The following is a 24968-nucleotide window of genomic DNA, read 5'->3' on the forward strand; positions in this document are numbered from 1 at the left end:
TTTTGCCGGCCACAGCTAATAGAGAGATGCCTCGTTAGTTTCCACAATCAGTTCTGTCACCTTTTTAAAAGAGATTGATAATTTTGGCATCCCTAACATCTGCTGGGATTTCTTCTCTTTCCCAGATTTTTTCGATGAGATTGTGAAGTTGTTGTGTAAGTTCAATTCTGCCCACTTTGAAGATTTCGGCAGGAGTCCCATCAGGTTCACTGGCTTTGTTGTTTTTCATTTGGTATACTCCAAATATACCGTATATTCCATGTTCCAAAGTTCAATTGTCTTTTACGACCACTAGGTGGTGACCCCACTGGGCGCGGTAATCCAGTCAGGGAAAAAGGGAGGCAGACTATGTTTAGGGTACCTTTTCTAGCCCCTCCCCCTTTTTGGGGTGAGCAGAGTGGATCCTAAAAAGGGCTGCTCAGTCATGGATACAGCTGCTGAGCTGCTCAGCTGCCTCGTTCCTTGAGTCAGAACGACTGAATCTGTATCCACCACCCATGTGCCGGTTCATGACTAGGGGCTTCCAGATTTCATGATCCTGCCCCCGTTACCATTTGCCGATCGCCATGGGACTTTTTTGGGGGGGGGTTGGGTTGAGTTTTTGGAAGACGCCTGTGCGTGAATTTGTTTTATGTGTGTAGATCAGTGAACGCTGACCAACGCACAGTCTTTGCAGTAGGGCTCTGTTCTGATGGCATGAAGTACAGTGATGCCCTGCAAGACGAATGCCTCGCAAGACGGAAAACTTGCTAGACGAAAGAGTTTTCCGTTTTGGAGGTGCTTCACAAAACAAATCTCCTATGGGCTTGCTTCGCAAGACGAAAATGTCTTGCGAGTTCCTGCGGGTTTTTTTTCCTTTCCCCCCCTTTTTCTAAGCCGCTAAGCCGCTTATCTGCTTATCCGCTAAGCCGATAAGCCGCTAAAAGCCGCTAAAAGCCGCTAAAAGCCGCTAAAAGCCGCTAAAAGCCGCTAATAGCGCTAATCCGCTAATCCGTCAATGGGCTTGCTTCGCAAGACGAAAAAACCGCTAGACGAAGAGACTCACAGAACGGATTCTTTTCGTCTTGCGAGGCACCACTGTAGTCACGACAAACTGGTAGATTCCTATCTGCTGCAGCCTTCATCTGCCTTCACAGCCGTTGTAACATACCGCTTGTTATCATCCACCTGTTCTGCCATTGAGGACTTCTTGGATCATTCTTTGTCTAGCTCCTTCCCTTTGACCTTACCACCTTGGGTGACCCTGCTGGGAGTACGAGATTCCCGACGGCTTCGCTCACAAGGGTCATAGGAACATGCAAGCCCACTCACCACGACAAGGTGAGGATCCAGCGAGTGGGACACACACACACGAGAAAAATCTTGCCCATTCTGGCAAATAATTAACCTGCATCATGGCTGCTGACAGGAGTGAGATCCTGTCAGCTCAGAGATCTGCAGTGGCTGCTGATTTGTTATCAGGCCAAGTTTAAGATGTTACTGTTAGGATAGAAACTTATCGGGCTGCAGTAATTTACGCATGTGCCGGTGGACCACTGGGATGGTCGCCCCCGCTTTTAATCCAGCCTTGTGTGCAACTGTCAGATGTCATAAAATTGAAATTTGCAGAGAATGTGAGATGGTATTAAATGCATAATTATATCAACAATCTGGAAATCTTAACAGAATTTCAACTCTGACACTAATACCAGTTGCATTCTTTTTAATTTTCCTAAAATTCTTGCATCTTTAACACAGGAGCTGCAACTTGAGATGGGGTGGTGGCGGCACATTATATATTACATAACAAAATTATTCCATCCAAGTTACAGCAAAACAGCTGCATTCTAAATTAATTTAGGCTTGAGGATGTCACTGATCCTGGTTTTCTTAGTCACATAAAAATTATTCGGCTGTAAAAGACCCTTCAGCTTTTGACATTTACAGCATCTATCTGTATGTCCAGTATATGTCTTATAAATTTCCTTAGGTCATAATGACTTGCAGCCCAATTCTATGCTTGTCTGCTCAAAAGCAGCTCCTGTAGTGTTCAATAGTGTTTACTCCTGGGTATACGTGTATGTTGAGTGAACCCTTAGAACCCTTTAATGGCATCCAAGTGCAATCCATGGTTATCCCATAATTTTATATAGCACATGTTAAAGCTATTAATTCTCCCAGCGCAAATACCATGCCATTTAGCTCAAAGCGAGGAGCCAAATATTTGTGCAACCATTTGTAAGTAATATATGCACAACACGTAACATATTGACTCTCTTTTATTTAACAAGGACAGTTTTAAAAGGAACAATGTCAATCCCGCTAAGGTTTTAATGTACATTAACTTGTTTCATTTAACTGGAATTAGCCCTAAGGATTCTTTGCAGTTTATACGTACCAGAAGAGCTAGACCAAGTAACATAATTTGTTGGGGTTTGTTTTTTTTTGTCAACCTCCAGTCTTGTGACTGTGTACAGGAAATAGTCGAGTGTTTTCACACCCACAAGAAGTGTGACTTGGCTCTGCTGTAAAACTGAACTGTGAGAAGGAGTGAGGTGTGGCTTGTTGTGCTGAGAACTCCACCCCGGAAACCTCTGGGCAACATTTCAGTGACCTGAACAAGGCAGCCCAAATTAACAGCGGTATTATATCACCGGGACAAATTGCCATTGCCAAAACATACCCCGAAGGGCACAAGGAAGTCACATCAAGGATGATAACTTTAAACGTAACTCTTTTGGCACGACACAAAGAAAGTTATACATGTACTGCCTTCTAGCTAGTGTCAAGCAAATCTGCAGAGTAAACAGGTGTGTCTGTGGAAGAAAAGGTTGCTAGAGCTGATGGCCGGTCTCACCAGAGGTTCTGTGGCAGTTAAAGCAGTCCTTGGGTGCTTCAGACAAAGAAAGGAAGAATGCAACACAAGTTTTCAAATCTGGGGAGGGGGGAGTTGAACTTACCCATTAAGACATTGACGTGGCTTGATGTACCGGGTTCTTGCCCCTAGTCTTTAGTCTTCCTGTTCTCTTACAGTGCTGTCCTATACTACTGTATTTTTTGCTCTATAAGACTCACTTTTTCCCTCCTAAAAAGTAAGGGGAAATGTGTGTGCGTCTTATGGAGCGAATGCAGGCTGCGCAGCTATCCCAAAAGCCAAAAAAAGCAAGAGGGATCGCTGCTTTCGCTGCGCAGAGATCCCTCTTGCTGTTCTGGCTTCTGGGATTCAGAATATTTTTTTTCTTGTTTTCCTCCTCCAAAAACTAGGTGCGTCTTATGGTCTGGTGCATCTTATAGAGCGAAAAATACGGTAAGTCTCAATGAGTTCATTTGGGCTTTCTCCCAGGTAGGTGGATATAGGATCATAACTTTATCCCCTCCATTTCTTGTATGTCTGCGACTGTCAGCAGGTTCTCTGCAACTCCCTGCATTACTCGTTTTCTTTATTCATTTAAACATTGGGAACAAATAATAAAGTCATTAATAAAGGTCATTAATAAAGGTCTGGTTTAAGAAGATACCCCCACCCCACCTCCATGACGATGTTTAACTGGGACCAAAAGATCAATGCTGAACCCATACACATCCCTAAGTAACAGGACAGAAAGTCTGGCAGTGGTAAAATGTGCAACTCCAAAGCAGATTTAAATCAAGCAGTCTGAGTTGAAGGTTGAAACGCGAAAGCACAAAGCCCACTTTAGTAGTGTCCCCCCCCCCCCCCCCCCGCAATCCGCATGGCCTGGAAAGGCCTTTGGAGTTTGTCTATTTGCCCATTTTTTAAAGCGTATGGCCACTTTTTACATTTCAGCCACCAGGTGGAGATGCTTTTCATTCATTCTCTGTGCCACCTGGCAGGTCCTTCAGATCAATAATGCACAGGGAGTTGTATTATTAAAAGCAGTTAAAGGCTGTGTTTTCATTTTAGCATTGCATTTTTAAATATTTTGCTTTTAAGTTGTATGCTGAGAGTTTTGTGCATGTATATTGTGTTAAATGTCAGACATTTACTTTTGAGTGAGATGTGGGATGGTATGAAAGTTCACTGTCAGCCCTGCTCCAATGGTCTGAATGGAATAGTCTTGGGGATAAGGAAAGTAGCCAGTGGGGGAAACAGTTGGAGGCTGCAAGCATGGAAGATGTATTGTTTTACTGGGTGCTCTCTCTGTGCCCATTTTTAAAAGTTCCACATCATGAGCTTCCACGTGGAATGATTGAGGCTTCTTTTACTATACAGCTCCAAACTGCCATAAGGAGAGATGTACGGAGGAATTGTGAGAGCCACTCAGCCTGCACAGTGTAAGCTCTGTTAGCAATACAGTGGTACCTCGGGTTACAAACTTAATTGTTCCAGAGGTCTGTTCTTAACCTGAAACTGTTCTTAACCTGAGGTACCACTTTAGCTAATGGGGCCTCCCGTTGCTGTTGTGCTGCCACCGCACGATTTCTGTTCTTATCCTGAGGTAAAGTTCTCAACCCAAGGTACTATTTCTGGGTTAGCGGAGTCTGTAATCCGAAGTGTTTGTAACCCGAGGTGTTTGTAACCTGAGGTACCACTGTAATGCTCACTACACAGAACCATCTAAAGTTGTCTTTTTAATATAATGTGGCAGCTATAATGTGTAAACCGAAACAAAGACTCTCCAAAGATGCCTAAACGGTTGCCTCAGAAGCTACTTGAAGCATGTTGGAGCACCTGCATACCCTCCAACATATCTCCAATGAAAATAGGGATGGATGTCCTATTCCTTAACAACAATGACAACAACAACAATTTTATTATTTATGCCCCACCAAGCTTGCTCCAGCCACTCTGGGTGGCTTCCAACACATATGAAACCATAATAAAACATTTAAAAACTTCCCTATACAGGGCTGCCTTCAGATGTCTTCTAAAAGTTGTATAGTTACTTTTTTTTTTTTTTTGGCTTGGGGGTCACATAGCTCCACACCCTCCAACATTTCTCTGATGAAAATAGGGATGTCCTGAGGAAAATTGGGACGTTCCAGGATCAAACCAGAAATCGGGGCTGCTTCTGTAAATCCGGGACTGTCCCTGGAAAATAGGGACTCTTGGAGGGTCTGCCACTGATGGTCAGTAATCCCTTTAGCCCCTTGTATCTGAGGTAACCAAAAAATGGACACAGGAGACGATGAACAATGTCACACCCACCCCAGCCTCAGAACAGTGAGAGACTCCAGGGGTTTTGGTTTCCTCAGAAAGAAAATCAGTGGAGACCAGGGTGTTTTTGGGCTATATGGTTTTATTTACGCATATATACAACCTGAGCATAGGACTGAGGAGCTCACACCACTAATACCCCAACAGATCTGACTTCCCCATTGCTTTCCAGGGATGCCCCAAGCCACAACTTTCCAGTAGATAGCAAGACATGGCTCTCTGTCTCCACCTCCCTGCCTTCAGCATCCAGCTCTCAGTCCACATGCACACACAACCTTGGCTGTTGTTTGCCTACATAGCAACTAGGTGAAGGGCTGGGGGAAAGGCACAGCCATTTGCTCAACTTCTCGTGGGCCAAAGATTCTTCACCCCTGCTTCCCTATGGCATGTAGGCAAATGTACTTTGCCCTTCAAATGAAGGTGTATTCACCTAATTGCTTGTTGTTATTATTAGAAAATGTGCTAAAAAAAACCAAGTAAACATTCATAAGGGAGGGGAAGAAACAAAAGAGAAATAAAATAATGAAGAATTAAGGATCAAAGCTTTTGTTTTTTATCTAGCCCCATTGAGTTCAGTGATAAAAGAGCCTTTTGACTCTTTCTCTCTCTCTCTCTCCTATCTCCCTCCTACTTCAAAACACAATGTATATCCACTGTATGAATATCTTACATTGCATTAGTGCATTATACTGAAAGTAGACTATCATATTCCAGGCATAAAAGATGATTTTTTAGAGCAGCTTTGATCAACAGATCCTCAAAGAGGCCTGCAAGGGCAGCTGAAATGCTTTTTATTAAGAAAAATAAGGCTGTTTCTCTCCTATTTTTCTTAATTGAAATAGATGCTGAATGTGGGACAGAACAGTATAGTGGCCCAATTAGAGAATACTAGCACATCTTTGAAGAACCCTTGATCAATATTAGATTTTAAGACAAATTAGCAAAAGAAGGCTTAATTTTAAAATTTGAGGGGATACTTCCCTTCTTCTCAGAAAGATTAGAAGAGGAGGAGAAAGGGAACAGATTTTTTTGGTCATTTCCAGGGAAAATTGGGGGTAATGCCTGACGGATTTTCAAAGCAGAAAGCAGCAGGTTAAGAGCTCTTTCTAAGTGGAACCAGAAACTTAGCTTTCAGTACTATACAAATAAGTATTATGTGTCTGTCAAAGTAAGCAGAATATAATTCAGGACCAGATTCTAGGCAAGTTGATTGTCTGGGCAACATCTATATTTTGTTATAACAAATGCTCCACACACATGATTGATGAGTGGTCACTTATGCATTGTCAAAAAAGGGGAAAGAGAGGGGGGGAGGACACATATTTGCACATGCTAATCTATAGGTAATAATAATAATAATTTTATTATTTATACCCCACCCATCTGCATGGCAGTAGATGCTATCATTTAAATATGAGAAATACAATAAATCTCATCGCACTGGGGAAGACTGTGACCAGTGTGATGTCCTGGTGCTAATTGTCAAGGTCTCTGGTCCCCTTGTAGTTTAACTTCTTTATCTTTAAACTGAACTTGGAAGGGCCATCCCTTGAAACAGAGGACCTCAATAAAATAAAGTTCAGCTCTTCAAATACAGAACCTTTGGCCCTCCAGATGTTGCTGAACTAAACTCCCATCATTGCTGGCTACTAACTATGCTTCCTAAGGTGAGAGAGAGTTATAGTTCAATAATATCTGTAGGCCAGAGGTTTCCCATACCTGAAACGTGATAATCCTCTGTAACACAGAAGGACACAGGAGTACCCCACACACATTTGAACAGAAAATAAAGTCACTAAGTATCTGTCACTGCTTCGTAGTCAGGGATGTCAACTTGAATAAAATATTGGGGGGCCCACCACTTGAATGGCAATGCCCCTCAACTGGGGGGGGGGATGACATACAATTTGTGGGAGCTGGATCCTATGACACCAGGGTTGATTTGGCTGATAGAGGAAGATTTTGATCCTTATTTTACCAGCTGCCGTTTGATGTGATGTTTTACCTTACTTGTTGAGCTGTACCGATACAAAATTAAATCAACTCTTGTGTAGGATACATTCTTTAGTATCCTTGCTAAGCCTGTACTGCTTACAAAGCAATCCATTTAATTTAACAATTGGGGAGGGGGCTATTCACATCTTTTTCAATAGCAACATTTGTGAACTGGAATTTGTTTTCATTCTGTTATCACCTGTCTATAAAGAATCAGATCCAAGCCCCCAAGGAAACAGACCATACAGGCGGTGGCGTGAAAAGAGACTTATTTGAGTTGGATTGTGTCTGAAAGGAAATGATTACTGAACTCTGGTTTGGAAATGACGCTGATATCCGAGGGTGGTTTTTTCACCTAGACATTGTGCGAAGATGCTGAACAAGGAATAATGGCTTCACTGGCTGCAAAGGCTGGACATGAAATAAGTCTATTTGTGCTGAAAAGGTAATGAGTGAGGAGGGATTGTGAAATAATAAAGCTAGTAGCTCAATATGGACTAAAGTTGTTACTGAACAGGAATCCGTGTCCTTCTAGCTGCTTTTCACGAGGCTCAACTAGTTAAACAGTGTCTTTTTTCTGATGATGTAATACAGTCAGATTCTTAGACATTAATCTGCAATTGGTTTACTCTAGTGAAATACCAGTGCAAGTAAGGTGGTTGTTATTGCAAAAAAATTAATAATAAAATCAAATAACTTCACACATGCACATGTGATTTCAAATCACAATGATTTCAAAATCAAGTGATGAAACAGGCTTCCCAGGTTAGAGACACAAAGGGTCCATTTTTTGAATGTGTTGAGGAGGTGAATCTAATAATGCTTGATGTGTATTAGGCATGTATCTCAATCATCTACTAGTCTTTTCAGTCTTTGCGTTCATTGTATAAAACTGTGGCCTGGATTTTGTCTGTTAGTTCCTCTTCACTAGGGTGAGCAACAAATACATTTCTAATATTGAAGAACTGATAAAGAAAAAATGATTGGTCTGATTTGGTTTATGATTCATGCTGACTAGAGATGAGGACATCTTCTTCTTTGGTGATCACTAGTAGTCGAGTAAGATTGTCTTCCATGAACATGGTCAGAACCGTGAGTCCATAACTGACTGTGGAGGTCAATTCTGGATCCACACGTCCTTCCACAGTGGGGATGTAATTTCCGGGTGGGAGTTAATCATGGTGAGGGTTTTCAAAATGTGCCTTCCTTTTAGCACATTTCTCTCTTTCGTCCTGAGTTCAAGTGTCTTCAAAGTCCATGACACCTTTGGTAAAGGCTGTTCTCCAATTGGAATGCTCGCAGGCCAGTGTTTCCCAATTGTCGGTGTTGGGGACATAAAAAAGTAGCAGAAGGCATGCCTTCCATTCCAGGCCATTTTGTTGACTTGTTTACTATGAAGGTTTTGGGGTTTTTTAAAATTCAACAAAAAATGGCAGCCAATAAAAATGAGCACAAACTATGGTTAGCACTTGGTCAACTGGTTGTAAATTTAGATCCTGTACAGCTGATCCATCCTAGGAACAAAACTACTGAGCAGTCCTGAATTACCGAATAGGCAGATTAAGCACATGCTTAGTAAAGCATGGGCACAAAAAGAGAGAATTCTTTTTCTTTTTTTAAAAGATATTTAACAAAAAGCACTGAAGGAGTCATCCTGGGGAAAATCAGAATTTTGATACATTTCTTTACGCTCCGCTCCAGCTCTTCTGCCATTTTTCTTTTCTCTTTTTATTATTTCTCCCCACCTGAAGCAGAGGGCACCCTACGAATGTAGATCAAAATAATGTGAGAAAATCAGAGTCTGTCATTTGTTGCACATGACACACATGAACCTACATTTCAGTATACATGTAAGTCTTGTGTCATTTTGAAAAATAAAATTTTATTTTACAATTTAGCATTGTTTTTATTTTGAATCACATAAATGTTCAGTGCTTAGGGCCTCAAAAGGTCTTGATCCAGCCCTGCTGCTGACTCATAATTCACATCGCAATGTCTTAGCATTATGTTCTGTCATGACCTACTTTTCTGGTAAAAAGCAAGCCTGAAGAGGCAGGGGGTTGGGAGTTGAGGAGGGAGAGGAGAAGTCCTTTGCATAGCCTGAGATCCTTTGGGATTCTGCATTCTCTTTCCGTATATCAATACAGAGAGAAAAGAACCATATGGGCCCAAGCAAATAACATGTTTTTGCAGAATGTTAATTGTTGAAATGATGGCTTCTACAATCTCACTTGCAATTTACTTAATAAGATGCTGACAAAAGTATATGTTATTTCTGTTTCCTGACAGATGAAAGCACACATTTTTCAAGTTGTTAGGAGGAAACTGATTTTTGTAAAAGCAAAAGGGTTGTGGTTTTTTTTAGCAATTTGACAATTTGCAATTATTAAGTGATGGATGTTATTGCAAAAAAGAGAAGTGTGTATGCAAACTTCATCTATAGTCTAGGTTGCTTCAGAACTGTGGATATTTGATAAAGTACTTTTTTTAAATGTTCAAATTCTGACAGAATTACTGTCTAAACATTAAATTCACTCCTTTAGGCATGTTATAGTCTCTACAAGACCAGTTTTGTAGCACAAACACGAAAGAGGCTTGTAGCATCTTCCAGGGATCAGAAACCTGCGGCCTTCCAGATGTTGCTGGACTGCAACTTCCATCACCATTGGCTATGGCGGCTGAGGCTGGTGTGAGTTCTCGTCCAACATCTGCCAAACAAATTTCATTAGGGCATAAGGTTTTGTGGATTAGAGTCCACTTCCTTCAGATGAGGTGCTGGTTGGGTTAAAGCTTACATGATGTAAAGTTTACATGGTAAAAGCAGCACAGCCACCATTTACAGCAGCAGCATTAATTGCTGACAACGCAGACATGTTAGGATTCCCAAATTACCATATTTTTTGCTCTATAAGACGCACCAGACCACAAGACGTACCTAGTTTTTGGAGGAGAAAAACAAGAAAAAAAATATTCTGAATCTCAGAAGCCAGAACAACAAGAGGGATCGCTGTGCAGTGAAAGCAGCGATCCTTCTTGCTGTTCTGGCTTCTGGGATAGCTACGTAGGCCTGCATTCACTCCATAAGATGCACACACATTTTCCCTTATTTTTTAGGAGGGAAAAAGTGAGTCTTATAGAGCAACAAATACGGTAAATAACACCTGTAGCGAGGTGTGTGTGCATGCATGTTGTTGTAGTTGTTTTAAGAAAACCCCAACCGCTGTTACCATGATTCACTTCAGAGGTGACAGAACATGTGGCACAGGAGACAAATGTGTCTTGATCACAGTAATCAACGAGTGAAGGAGAAACTTTGTGGGTTCTAAGGTCATGTAAAAACAGTTCAGGACATATCGCAGCTTGGATGATGACGGGAGACCAAGTGATGCATAAGAACATAAGAGGCTGCTGGATCAGTCCTAAAGCCCATCTAGAACAGCACCCTGTTCTTACAGTGGCCAAGGTTACCAGACATCCCCATTTCCTGGGGACAGACCCTGGATTTACAAAACAGTCCCCTGACAAAATCCATCTATTTAGTAGGAAGTTGAAAAGTGTCCCCCGGATTAATTGAAAAAAATCTGGTAACCTTACTCTGGGGAGCCTGCAGGCAGGAGAAGAGCACCCTCCTCCCTTGTGCTCCCCAGCCACTGGTATTCAGGGCTATACTGCCTCTAACAATGGAGGAAAAGCATCGACACGGAGAGCCTGTTATTCTGCAAATATGTCTAACTCTCTTCTGAAAACATCCAGGTGAGTGACCATTACTGCATTTTCTGGAAGCAAGTCCCATAGTTTAATGACACATTATGTGTCTTTATCCTGGCTTTCGGCAATTGAAGTGTATTGGTTTTTTTAAAAAAATATTTTGATGATTTTAAGTTGTTTTACCAGGCAGAGGGCCTTCTCAGTAGTGACGCCCTCCCTCCCATCAGATGTCAAGGAAATAAACAACTACCTGACTTTTAGAAGACATCTGAAGGCAGCCCTGTATACGGAAGCTTTCTAAGGTTTAATGTTTTATCATGTTTTTAATATTCTGTTGGGAGCCGCCCGAAGTGGCTGGGGAAACCTAGCCAGATGGGCAGGGCAGAAATAAATTATTATTATTATTATTATTATTAGTTGTTGTTGTTGTTGTTGTTGTTGTTGTTGTTGTTATACTGTGTTTCAATACTATAACCCACCCTGGGACCTTAAGAGTGAAGGGTGGAGAATAAATACATGACGAATAACAACAATAACAACCTCAGTTGTACAAAGGAAACCCTGGCCCCTTGGCCTGAACTGCATTCTGCTCTGAGACTGCCTGAGTCTCTGAGGTAGCTTTGGCAAGGCGTATTTAACGCGCGGTAAGAAGGAAGAGAGAGACTTGTTTTGAAGTCACGGGTGGGACCTAAGCTTCCAGACTGGAAGCTGCTGCTGCGAGGGGAGCAAAGCAGCTGCGAAGTGAGGGGGGCAAAGGCTTCCCGCGTTGACGAGCTTGCAGCAACCGGCGTGCGACTGCAGGGGGCGGCAGAGAGCAAGGGCGGAGCGAGCGGCGGCCCCCTTCCCGGCCGCCCTCTGTGACGTCAAAGGGGGGTCTCCAGGCAACCGGACTCCAAACAGCGCGCCGGCGCTTGCTCCGGCCTTGGGCAGCGCGGAGGGCGACCGGCCGGGCTCGGGCAGCAACACCAGCCCGAGGCGGCGGGCGGGACCGGGGCAGCCATGGCGCTACCGCTCCTGCCCGGGAACTCCTTCAACAGGAATGTAAGTGGGGGGTCGGCTTGGTTCTCGCCTCCCCCCCCCCCGCCCGGGGGCTCCCCAAGTTCATGTCTCCGGCGCCGCCCCCCGAAACGCGCATTGCCTTCCTCCTCGCGGGAGCCGCGCCTCCACGTGCTCGCACGGATCTCCTCCCGAAATCCGGCTCATGAGGACCCGCCGCGGATGAAACCCGAGACGTGACCCTCCCGCTGCACTGGGCTCCCACTGCATGGCAGAACCACTTTCCTTGTATTCCCTTTAGGAAGCTGGACCGGGAATGCCCACCCCCCCCCAGCTCAAGTTTGGGGACTTGTCAATGTGGGGCTAGGGGTGGGTGGGGGCAGCACCAGGAGGTGAAAAGTGTTAAGAGGTGGGGTGGGGAGGAAGAGATATGAATCACTTATCCCCTTCTCCTTTCACCCTCCCTGTGTGATTTGTAACATCACTTTTACATACGACCTCTTCTTTTATACGAGGAAATGCCTTATGTTGAGATAGATCTCCGTAGTTCATCTCCTGCTGTCTGTATTTGCTGCCTGCCTGTGGCTGTGCAGAGGCAGAGAGGTATTTCCTTAACCCTTGTATACTTTATAACAACTTGGGCTGCACATGCAACATGCATTTTCAGCACGTGGTTCACATCAAAGGAATTGTCATTTAAGGGCACTGGAAATTGTGGCTTGGTGAGGGATGAACTGCAGCTCCTGATATTCTTTGGTGGGGAGTCGTCTGCTTTAAATGCATGGCGTGTATGGGGCCTTTTGCAAGCTCAGTCTTCAATATACCCCAAGCATTACTGGCCACTCACACCTCCATATTCAACACAAAGGTACATGCATCAAAGGAATACTTCAGCAGGGGAGGCAGGTGCATTAGGGTGAATGAGGCACTGCCCTACCAACCTCACCCTGCCCCCCCCCCTTTGTCTTCCTTTTCACTTAAACACTCCAGGCTCTCATTTCCTCTTCCTTAGTATCATTTTTTTCCTCTGTAGAACGAACCAGGGAAAATGATGGGGGCAAAGCTATAATTTGTTGGCTCTGTCTGTTATTGGCTTTGGCTCCACCCACTGTTTGTCTCCCTGCCTTCTGCCCTGTCAGTCCCAATGGGTACCAGTTTCTATTGGATTAATGTAAGGATTTTTGTGTCTTGAAAGCAGCATCATTTGCATGGGCATAGAATCATAGAATTGTAGAGTTGGAAGGGATCCGGAGGGTCACCTAGTCCAACCTCCTGCAATGCTGGAATCTCAACTAAAACATCAATGACAGATGGCCATCCAACCTCTGCTTAAAAATCTCTAAGGAAGGAGAGTCCCATCACATTCCAAGGGCATCTGTTCCACTGTCAAACAGCTCTTACTATCAGAAAGTTCTTTCTGATGTTTAGTCAGAATCTCCTTTCTTGTAACTTTAAGCCATTGGTTTGGGTCTTACCGCCTGAAGCAGGAGAAAACAAGCTTGCTCCATCTTCCACATGACAGCCCCTTAGATACTTGAAGATGGCTATCATATCTACCACACTCTACCAGCTTCTCCACAATCATGGGGGACTGTGTCAAAAGCCTTACTGAAATCAAGTTACAGTACACCCACAGCATTCCCCTGATCCACCAAGCTTGTAACTCTATCAAAAAAGAAAAAGAAAAGAAAGAAAGAAATGAGATTCGTCTGGCATGACTTGTTCTTTTGAAGCCCAAGCTGGGTCTAAAAATGACAACATCCTGTTGATTTCAGTGAGCGCTGAAGTCAAAGTCATAGATATATCTGAGTGTGTTCCAAGAACATATTTATGAATGGATTATTGGAAGAAGCATAAATCTGCAGGGACAATTTATCTGCAGGGATTATTTGTTAAATGACAGGTTCAGGAGTGAATCTTGCAAAATATGGGCTCAGCCACAATAAAATTATTTCTAGGGTTATCCAATACAGTAAGGGCTGGATTTAAATCAGGCTTCTGCTTTGCTCTTTATTGAAGTGTATTCCATCACTTTGTTCCTGAAGTTCTTTGGAAGATGTTTTAAAGGAAATGTTGCTTTTCCAGACTTTTTGTGAATACTGTAGTTTGTCTTGGTTATTAAAAATAGTTGGTTTACTCAGCAGAATGCAGAATGCATTGTAAGGAACTGTTAAGTGTTTACTTGTGTTTCCACAGGCACCTTGGTGATGGATTGTTAGCTAGGCAGCCACTTAACATTATTCCCTGCTGAATAGAAACTTCTTATATCTTCTGTTTAGGCCAGGTTTGGGGCAATTTTAGATCCTGCCCCTTTGTACAGTAGCAACAAACACCTCTGAATATCGTATGCCAAAGCCAGACAAAACAGGACTATTATCTTTGTGTTTTGTTTGTGAGTGCCCAGACTCGGAGACATCTGGCTAACTTCTTTCTGTTGGAAGCAAAAGAGGAGGCTAAGCCTTAAAATGACCCTGAAAAATGATTATTTATCAAATAATAATGTTTCTTCCCCCTGAGGAAGGTTACCATTTACCAAAATGTGTCAGAGCATTTTATTGTTTCCCAAGGGGTATTATTATTTGATAGAGATTTGTTTTCCAGGACCATTTTGAAGCTTTGCCTCTTCTTTTGTTGCCTCATGTCACTGCTCCTTTAGTATCTGTTAGAAACAGAATGGTCTTGGGTCAGATCCCACAAACCAATTCTTACATTTTTATAATAAACCAAAATTACTAGCAGTCTGTTAGACCAAAAGCTGATTTTGGCCAGTTTCATTGAGCATGAGAGCACTTATTCTTTTACAGTTCATTTTACAGCAGCCATTGACCTTGGTGGCAGCTTAGCGGCTGTTGGCCAGGTTGGCTGAGGCTGAGGGGAGATGGAGTCCAGCAGTGTATGGAAGAAAGACATATCTCTCCCCAATGAGCAATAATGCTGTATGACAACTCCATAGGTTTCTAATGAGAAGAGCACTAGCTTCGTTTTCATAAGATACAACTCTACACCACTTCAGCAACAAAGTGGTGTTAGATCTCATTTTAAGATTGCTACTTTCCTCAGCGAGTGTATTGCTTTTGTGAGTAGTGGGCACGCTGGTGTGATAGCATGATCAGCTTGTGTCTCTGGATGTGCCGGTCTTTGTGCTGATTGTTGCTAATCCAAATGTAACAGCCAGGATCAGCACTATTTAAAAATTCTGCCCCATGACCTTGCAAGCATGATCTACACATTAAATCATTTTGTTATTGGATGCTGCAGCTTGGTGTATGATGGTCATGCGTAAATGAAACAGCTTGTGCACACCCACTATCAGGATGGGGGTGATATGATGGGGGTGAGATTCTCATCCTCCTCACCTGCTGTTACCAGTCACTACTACCCATCTGTTACTACTTTCAAAAACTGAAGGCATAAGCTGCCCTTTACTTCCTGATATCATCAGTTCCTAGCCATTGGGGTAAGGTCAAGCGCCTGCTTAAGTCCCATTGTTTAATGTGGCCCAGAGCTTTGTCAGGCTGGGCTGCCTGTGTGCAGTACTAGCCTTCTTATGGAAAAGCATTGTGATGGATGTGATAACTTTCACAAATCATGAAGCATTATGCTGTTACAAACTTGAACCAAAAATTGGTAACTGAATCTGAGGAAAATTCCCATGTTCCAGAAGGAGGTGCTTTGGTGTTGTGCCATCAAAACCAACATGCTGTATATTTTGAGTGTTGTCTGTGCTGGCACTACAGCAAGACCAAGCTGAAAATAAAGCATGTTGGTTTTGATGGCACAATACACAAGCATCTCCTTATGGAGGATGGACACATGGCTCCTGCTCTTCTGCAATGCTCTTCTTTTCCTTTGTTTGTTATTCTGTCAGTATGTTTCCAAAAATATAAGTCCACAGCTCTTTTTGATTTAACCCAGGCTTAGGCAAACTTGGCCCTCCAGATGTTTTGGGACTACAACTCCCATCAACCCTAGCTAACAGGACCAGTGGTCAGGGATGATGGGAGTTGTAATCCCAATACATCTGGAAGGCTGAGTTTGCCTATACCTGATTTAACCCTTCTCCACCCTGAGCTGCCCAACAAGCCTAACCTGCATGTTCTGAAAAAAATAGCATTGATCATACTTCTCTGTAGTATTTAAGGTAATGTGTAGTTTGACTGCGGGTTGCCTCAAAGCCAAGTTTGGAGAGGCCCTTTGTCAATTTTAATAGTTCAGCTAAAGTCTGAAGGGAAAGTCTTAAGACTCCCTGCTGGAAACAGAGGTGGTGGTGGTGAAACTGACAAATAACTACTGTATGTTGTACTTTGAGGCTACATCCATCCATCCATCATTTTATTTGTATGCCGCCTTTCCATAGTTCAAACCATGCTCAAGGTGGCTTACAACATGAAAAAGATTACATAATTATAAACATAACCAAAGTAGTCAAGCAATAAACGAAACATCAGAAAATACACAATCAAATTGAACAATTTCCACACAAATCGTAAGAAGCTTTAAAGTAAATATATGGAAAGTTAAGATCAGTAACAGCAATAACAACCCCCAAGGACTCCACCTAAACAATACCCGTGTCCAAGCAGCCTCAGCTTTTGCAGCTGGAGTCAGTCAGGGCCCTGCTCTCCTAGGCTAGGTGGAAAAGACTGCAAGGCAAGATGCAGGTCTTCCAGGGCTCACAGCCAAGATGGCTAGCCAGATTTAGCTCCGGTGCAAACCCCCCATTTGCAGTCATAAATAAGATGCCACTACTTTTTCCACTTGTGATTTAGTTTTTGATGTCATGCAGTTGTGCCCTACCCCATATACCTGATAATATGGAAGACTTTAAACTAATAATAGAGCTGAGTGCTTGTGTTTTGCCATCTTTGCTTTACTCAGAGCCACAGATTCCACAGCACTTCTGTTATTTCAGACCTATAAGCACAACAACACTCAGTGGTTCCATTTCCACAGTTTTTTCCTAAAGAGGGTAATCCAATTCATTTCATGGCATTCCATCTCAGTGCCGCAGAAATCAGTGGAATTGTGTGGCAGATATACCTAGAAAAACTACTTCCAAGATGAACTCATTCTGTGCATCACATCTGAGTCAAGAAAATGACCAAAAATTCGACATGGGCATTTAGACTGAAATTAAAATAGATTTAAAGCCCTTTAATTATTATTTTATCATGATTAACATTGCTTCATGGATTCTGAATTGTGTGATTCAGAATCCATAGGTTTCATTCTTGTAACTGCAATCTAAAAATGCCCTTTTGTGTTTTCTGAAAACATTATTTATTTCCTCTTGGTTGCAGCTAGGGAAAGAAAAGTTCCATAAATCTCAACACTGGAGTTACTGCAATAAGGTTTCTATGTTGGTGGGAGAAGACAAACCTGGAATAGGAGGCGAACCTTTGCCTGGACAAAAGCTGAAACCAAAGTACAGTGTGTTTCCTAGAGGGGTTGGATGTGATGCGCCTTCGTGGGTAGCATTTGATAAACAGGTACAGTGAGACAGATTTGTTGGTTCACATTATTTGTATGTTTCCAGTGGCATGTGTGTTCCTTCATCCCAGCATCCTTAGGTGAAACCTGAAATATGCGTAGCACTTAGAAGGGTGTAAAGGGTGAGCAACACACAACTGGGTGATGTTCTGTACTATTGACATCTGACAGTTTCATGCTCTTGGATTGGATGCACAAGGGACATTTTAGGGAACAGGGGACCTTTATTTCAAATTATTTATTTGATAAGATTTATATACTACTTAATTGCCTAAAACCTCTAAGCAGTTTACTCTCTTGAGCCGGGGATTCCAAAGAATCATAGAATTGTAGAACTGTAGAGTTGGAAGGTACCCTGAGGGTCATATGGTCCAACCTCCTGCAATGCAGGAATCATTTGTCCAACGTTAAGAGTCTTATGCTCTATTGACTGAGCTATCCCACCAAAGAGATGGGCTGCAGGTAGAGGGGTCTGGATTGCAATTTACCTGCCAGATCTTGTGCTGTAGGTTTCTAGCATCTTTGAATCACCAGAATGCTATTCCTGAAATTCATTTTGTCTCTGATACTGTGCCTTATTTTCAGAATTCAGAGGTTGCTTTTCATCTCATAATTGTCAACTTCAGAGAGAAGCATCTGTCTATGTAGAAAAACAATTCCAGAGAGTATTTGCCATATTATTGGCTGCTGTTTTATGTCATTCCCTGGGCACTTGCCTAATTCCAAAGAGCCCTACACACCTCACCCCGCCTTGCAATATTTTACACAATGATTTATTCCAAGGAAAACAGAAAAATGAATGAATTCCAATTTCCCCAAAAGTTCTTTTTGTCCCATTTAATTCACTTCAGCCCCAGAGTTACCCCTCCAGTTTGTAAAGAAATCAGAGGTTGAAGAGAATTAAGCATTTGCTATTTCAGATAAACTGATTATGTAAACGTAGTGGCATAAATTTGCTGTAACACTGACCCTGTGCTTTGTGAATGTGAAGTGCAGCAGCTGCTGGGCCACCCCATCCTGTGTACTAATATTAAGACACCTCTAGTCTTGGAAACAGAGCGTAAATGAATAACTGCGTTGGGGTAGTGGAACAGTCAAGAGCCTCAACTATGAACCTCACTTTAGTGTGAATGAATTTAGTGGATTTAGGCAAGCCACAATCTTTCAGCCTCAGCCCATCATCTCCAGGATGAGGGCAATAATAGTGAAAGCCATTCCTATAGCATTTTTGTGGGGATTACTTAACGACAATTACTGCATTGAGACATCATATTCATGGTTTGAAGGAGGATTGGGAATGAGCTCTGTGCTCATCTGCTCCCTGTGGTTTGTGCAAGCGCTCTAGTCCAGCATTGCTAACCAGGATCCAACTGTAGTTTGCAATCCTGGCCTTGACGGCTCACTTAGACAACCATGATTTGCTGTTACATCCAAGCCAGGAAGGCTTCTGTTAAGCTATGCATACAAGGGGAGAAGGGAATGGGGAAAGGGAGATCACATGTGGAAAGTGCAAGACCTTGGGTTGAATGTATGAATACTTATTTCTTATCCTCCAAATAATAGAGATGAGAGGCTTTGAACACTGGAAAAAGTGTAATATGAGTGATAAATGTATTATTATTATTAATTTATTGAATTTATATTGTTATACTTATTAAATAGTGTTATTAATAACATGTTTTTTAAAAAACAAAAAAATGGTACTATAGGCATTGTTCTGTTATTCTTATGCCATCTAAAGGTACTTTCACTTCTGGGCTTGGTATTTCAGCATTGTAAATTTGTGGTTTATGAAGTAGTTATGCATTAAAAGAATTGTATCTCTTTGTCCCTCTTTTGTAGACTTCCTGAAAATTTAAAATGGAGCTGAAGGAGAAGCGCGTGCTCATATTTCATTTTAATAATACATAAAATGGTGTGTTTAGTTTTTCCATTGTGTAATGCTTGCTACAAGGCTATAATGCTTGCAGCGTGATCTACAAGCCAGTTCAGCCAACGTGCTTTGGATTTAAATCAGATCCTATCCTGTGAAAACCAGTGAGGCACAATCAGCATAAATCCAAATACAATTACTTAACTGGGCTTGGGATTAGGACGTTAAATAGTTAAGTTGCATATGGGACAATTCATGCTTGAAAATGTTCCTCGTAAAAATTGTTCATCAAATTATACTGTCCAAGCAAGCCAAACATAATGCATTTTCCAGAGTGCCCCACAGGACTTGGCTAATTTCCATTCTCTCTCCCCGCCACCAATCATCTCTTCTTGATATACAACTTCTGTTAATTTTATTTAAAGAGAGAGAATAAACATTAACACAGAGACACTCCAAACACCAGGCAGCTGGTGATATTTTGTCACAAAAGTTACATGCGTATATGAAATAGGAATATTGCAGAAGTTCAGAGATCGGAATCGGAAGGTATAATCTGCAGCATTCAGTTCTTTGCTAATTTGAAAATTCTTCTTGCCAAGGCTTATGGTTGTTCCCTTTTGATATTTGTAATGTTAGCCATATAATCAGTGTTTAATTATCTATGCACAGCCTATCTAATTAGGAGATTAAATCTGCTCATTAAGTGCAAATTCAGACGAGACTTTACTCTGCATTAATAGCTTCTCTCACCCCCCCACAGCTGCTGTCACTCTATCTTGCTAGCAAGGCATACTTTGGCATTTTTTGCAGTAAGCCATGCTACAGGATTTCATCTTCCCTGCAACATGGATATGTTTACTCAGAAGTAAATACCTCTGTGTTTAAAGGGATTTACTCCTCAATAGGTGTCCATGCTTGGGGTCCCCTGTCTTAGGACTATATTAATAGATTTTCCAATGCACATTTTCAAAGCTGGAAAATAATCAGAGCTACACATCTCTGCAGCATCAGAGGAATCAGGCCTCACTGTGAAATTAACATCCCATAAACCTCCTGAGGAATTGCCAGCACTATATTTATGTATCTCTGGCTTTTAGAAAGTTACTTTCCTACATTTATTTTTCAAAGCACAAATAGGAAGATGTAATGTTGATCACTATCCTTAGAGAGATTCGTCTACTCTTCTGTACCCTGATGCTCTCCTTTCTGGTCTGGATTCAGGAGTATATAGTAGATGCCAGTGGGGACTTTGAGGAGGGCTGCTTCTTGTGTGATATGTGTGGTCCTTCTTGACAAATAAAAAAAGAAAATTGCTGGAGGGTCTCTGCTTACAGCCCCCCTCACAACTCATAACAGTATTATTGCTTGAAATATTGGGAAAGGACTAAGAATTCAGTAAACTTAATCAGAAAACAAATATCACTCTAGATTGCTGCTTTTCTTCTTGCTCACACCACTCCATTCTGGCTGTGTCCTTCTAACTGCCTTCTAACTAGCTGCAATTTGTGGGAGGGGCCTCATCCATTTGCTGTCTCACACAGAGCCCCTTTCCATTGTTCCCCCTAATGGCCCATCACCCAGGTGATCACCTCATCAGGAAGCTAGCCTGGATTACTTTGTAACACTTGTTGGCTCCAGAAAAGATCTGATTTAGGAAGGACCATTAATCATTTAACTGTAATAATAAATGCATTTTTCTTATAGCCTTCCCTTCCTCTCAAGAGAGCCCAGGGTGGCTTACAATAATAATAACATGGCACACTAAAACAGTATTAAAATCACAATTAAAACCACAGATCAGCAATATGTACAATAGCAGATTGTATAGGAAACATTTCTTAAATTACAAAGGCTTGCAAGAACAACTAAGAGTTTAGCTGATGCCTGAACAGAACTAATGTGTGTTTGTGTGTGTGTACGGAGTGCATGTGTCAAAATAACATTATTTTGTAATTTCTATTTTGTAGCATTTCTGCACAACTTTCACATACTTGCCAATCTTTTTCACAATATGTGTTAGCTTGCAGACTGTTGTAATCCCACACATGTTTACTCAGAAGTAAGCTCCATTGAGTTCACTGGGACTTATGCCAGGTAATGTAAGAATGTGGCATTGAGTCTAGGGATAGGAGAATCTGTGGCTCATCAGATACTGTTGGATTCCCAGCTGCCTCAGCCAGCCTCTGAACAGTTGCGGGTTCCCCATCCCTCATTTCAACTATTTTCTCAAGTGATATTCTCATGTCGTTTGTGCCATGTGTGAATGTTGTCAACGAGAGAAGCTGGGAAACAGTACTCGATTGTACACTGTTACAGGGATGTTGCAGGAATTGTTCAGATTTGCATCCATACACAAATGTGGGGCTTCTGCCCTCCAACTACCCACCTCCCCAATCTCATATGCTCAATCATGGGGAATTAATGAGTGGTTTTTGGCTCCACGAAACATACACACAACATAATTAGTGTATGTTATGTTGATATTGTTGCTTCCAAACAACGTCACTGACTATGGCAACACATCACCCATACTCAGCCAACTCTTTAATTATGCAAAGTTAACAAAAGAAACTGGTTTGTAACCCTCCTCTTTTTGGGTGATAAATATAAGGCCTGATTAAATGTGATTTCTTACGTAATGAAAGCGTGATGAAGATGAGTGAATGTAAGTATGATGATCAGTACAAGAACACAGCAGAATTCATTGCGGGGGGAAGGGATAAGGACCAGCAAAGCCCTGCTTTCACATACAGCATGGGAAAATAGAAGGGAAAAAATGAGTCTACACATTGGATGATGAGGTAGGGATTAGCACATCACTACACTCTAATCAATGCAAGTTTTACAAGTGTATTGGACTTCTCTAAGTAGAAAACAATTCAAATCACATGTGTGACAGGATGACTCACACTGCAGTCCTACACGCAGAATTTAATTGGACTCACTTCTGAGTAGACATATATAGGATTGCACTATCAGAGAAAGCTCAGATGTTGAAATCCAAATCTCTGTGCTTACATTTGCTCAATGCACTGCTTTGTTTAATTTACAGCTTCACATTACTTGTTTACAACCAGTGCTTGTTGATTTTAATTTGTGTTTTTTGTATAGGTATTGTCTTTTGATGCTTATTTTGATGAAGAAGTTCCTGACAAAAATCAAGAGCTGTACAGAATAAGACATTGTAAAATATATTTTTATCTGGAAGATGACACAATTCAGGTGGTTGAGCCCCAAGTGAAGAACAGTGGAATTCCACAAGGTATTTTTTAGTTACAAATGCTCTCCTTGAAGCTTTCCTCTTCATAAACTGTAATCTTTGCCTGTCTGATACAGTTTGTTCTTTACATAGTATTATTATTGCTTACAAGCGGGAAACAGTTAAATGTTAAGAAGTTCAAGTTTAGGTTCAGCTACAACACAAGTTCCAATGACTCAGGTTGAGGCCAGCTGTGAATCACTAACCAGTTTGGTGTCTCCTAAACTTATTTGAATGAGATAGCATGGGCCACACATTCATTTGCTTTTTTGGGAATCTTACCCAATCAGAACTGAGGCTCTTGATTGAAACTTTGCCAAAACCAGTGAGAGAGATTTATTTTTGTGTGTCTTTCCCAGTGGAGATATAAGGCTGCAATGTAGCACTATGGTTCTGTCAGTGTAAGGGTTTTCTGTGAGTGATGGAACCTTCTCTTCCCTCCGTGTACCCTCTACATTTGTTCCTGGGGTTTTCCCAACCCACCACAAAAGATTTTGGGGATGATGCAGTGGGAGGAAGGGTGAATTTTTGTCACACTAATGGGAATCCTTGTACTGGCTTCCACTAGTGTAGCGATTGAGATGAATACGGCCCCTTGTGCTATGGTTTGGCATCAACTCTAGGTGAGAGAGATGTCACCTTCAGCCTCTCTCTGTTCTCGTAGGAAACATTTAGGCAAAAAATAAAACATAACCATATGAAGTAAACTAGTTCAAACTGCAAAGTCAATGTGGGACAGAAATGTGTGTAACCTTGATCAGGACTAAACCACCGGGCAGAATGAAAGCTTCAAATACTAGTTCAAAACAACTGAGGAAGCAAGATTCGGGACTGAAGGGGAGAATGATCACCTTGAAAGATAAATTCAAATCTCTATTACCTTCCCAAAGACAGAATGCATAACATAGTGGTAACAAGAAAGCGTCTGTGCTCAGGGATTAGACTGAATGGAGAAATTTTTGCATACGTATACTGTTTATTCTTGTTAACTGAACACTGGCTGGCTAATGTTTTCTGATATGGAAGGGTTATATCTATCTCTTAGGGTTAACGTGAGTTTCTGGTGTAGTCCAGATCCCACAATCCAGAGCACAGCTCAGAAGCGGCTGGCCAAGTTCTCCAAGGTCAGCCAGTGGAACAGGAGAAAGACGCTGCCTGCTGGCGGGCTTCCCCAAGGCCAGCTGGACAGGGAAGGAAAGTGCAGTCAGGCACATAAGGCCTCGGTCACATCCTCCAGCTTCAATGAATCACTGATTGTCTCAAGGCATCGGATGTTCCCAAATACTTTAGAAACTTGGCACTGTGTATACTCATGGTCTGGTTATCCTAGCTGGAAGAGGGTGATAGGGCATAAAGGCTGTTGGGTGAACAGGAAACATGTTCCAAAGAAATTGTTGTTCCACTCTTTAGGAACTACTACTTCTCAGTGAATTTAGGTAGGGAATATAGCCGCCACTGACCTTGAGCTAGATGTTCTCTGCAAAATGTTCTGCAGTTTATTGTCAGGATGTATCTAAAGCCACAGATTGAAAACTGTGTTTGTGGTGTAGTGGGTTAAGAGTTTAGGGCTGTAACTTTTTGCCTAATTTGGCACTGAGAGCACTGAAAATTGCTGGAGGAGATACAGATGTAATGAAATAATTACTGGGAGAATTGTGAAAAGATGCAGGCTTGATGTGTATAACAAGCATTAAAAGTAAGGTTGTCTCTAATGCTCAGATTTTGCTTATGGATGAAATTGTTTATGGGGCCCAGAGTTTTGTTCATCTGCTGCATATTATACACCAGCATTTTCCCTGTTTGACCTGCTGTCAGTACTGTATAGTAATCAGTCACGTCTCTATTGACATCATGTTTCTGGGTCAAAACATTGCCCCTCTCCCTCTTTGCCTATGAGCACCAGTATATTTCCTTGCAGATTCAAGTGTATGCAATTTAATAGAGAAGAAATGCATGAGTATTTTTAAAAAAAATATGTTTTAAGGATTTATCCTTGTAAGATCCACCATTAATAATTGGTTCCATTAAGGCTGTGATTTTATATTTCTCTATTTCATATTTTGTACATTGTTTGTTGGACAGCCTACCATAATAAGTACTTTGCTTTGATTTACTAACTGGTTCATCCATCCGTGTATATATAGTGGCAGCTGTAGGTTGCTCTAGAACTGCAGTCCTTTATTCATTAAGTTGTTGTGGAGAGTCCAGGCAGTGCCATTGCTGTTAATTTCTGAATTCTTTTCTCATTCTTTTCTGATTTTTGTTGATTTTTCTGATGATGAGCATGATTGCTACTTTAGCCCATCCTGTGCAAGAGCACTGTTGAGGTACCTTGTGGGAGGAGTGCCTTGTTGATTGCACAATTGGTAATGCTCCAGCATTTCTATTTGCAATACTGCTACCTGTTCTGTAACGGTCTTCCCGTTACCTTTTAATAAAGAGTTTTGCCACTTAATGTATTCCTGTGATCCTGTGCAGCCACGGTCTCT

At 41.9% G+C, this 24968-nt stretch overlaps 1 protein-coding gene across 1 annotated transcript in view; it reads left to right on the plus strand.

The window, feature by feature from the left end:
* Nucleotides 1-11743: 11743 nt before the first annotated feature.
* The window catches only part of EFHC2 (EF-hand domain containing 2), a 58072-nt gene continuing 44847 nt past the window's right edge, over nucleotides 11744-24968 (plus strand). The window contains exons 1-3 of the mRNA XM_081003632.1: nucleotides 11744-11899; nucleotides 17155-17343; nucleotides 22332-22482. Coding sequence (XP_080859758.1) covers nucleotides 11858-11899; nucleotides 17155-17343; nucleotides 22332-22482 — 382 coding nt within the window. The 5' untranslated portion in view covers nucleotides 11744-11857. The remainder of the gene's footprint in view (nucleotides 11900-17154; nucleotides 17344-22331; nucleotides 22483-24968) is intronic.

Source organism: Podarcis pityusensis, assembly GCF_964106645.2.
Source record: "Podarcis pityusensis genome assembly, chromosome: 4".
Classification (NCBI taxonomy): domain Eukaryota; kingdom Metazoa; phylum Chordata; class Lepidosauria; order Squamata; family Lacertidae; genus Podarcis; species Podarcis pityusensis.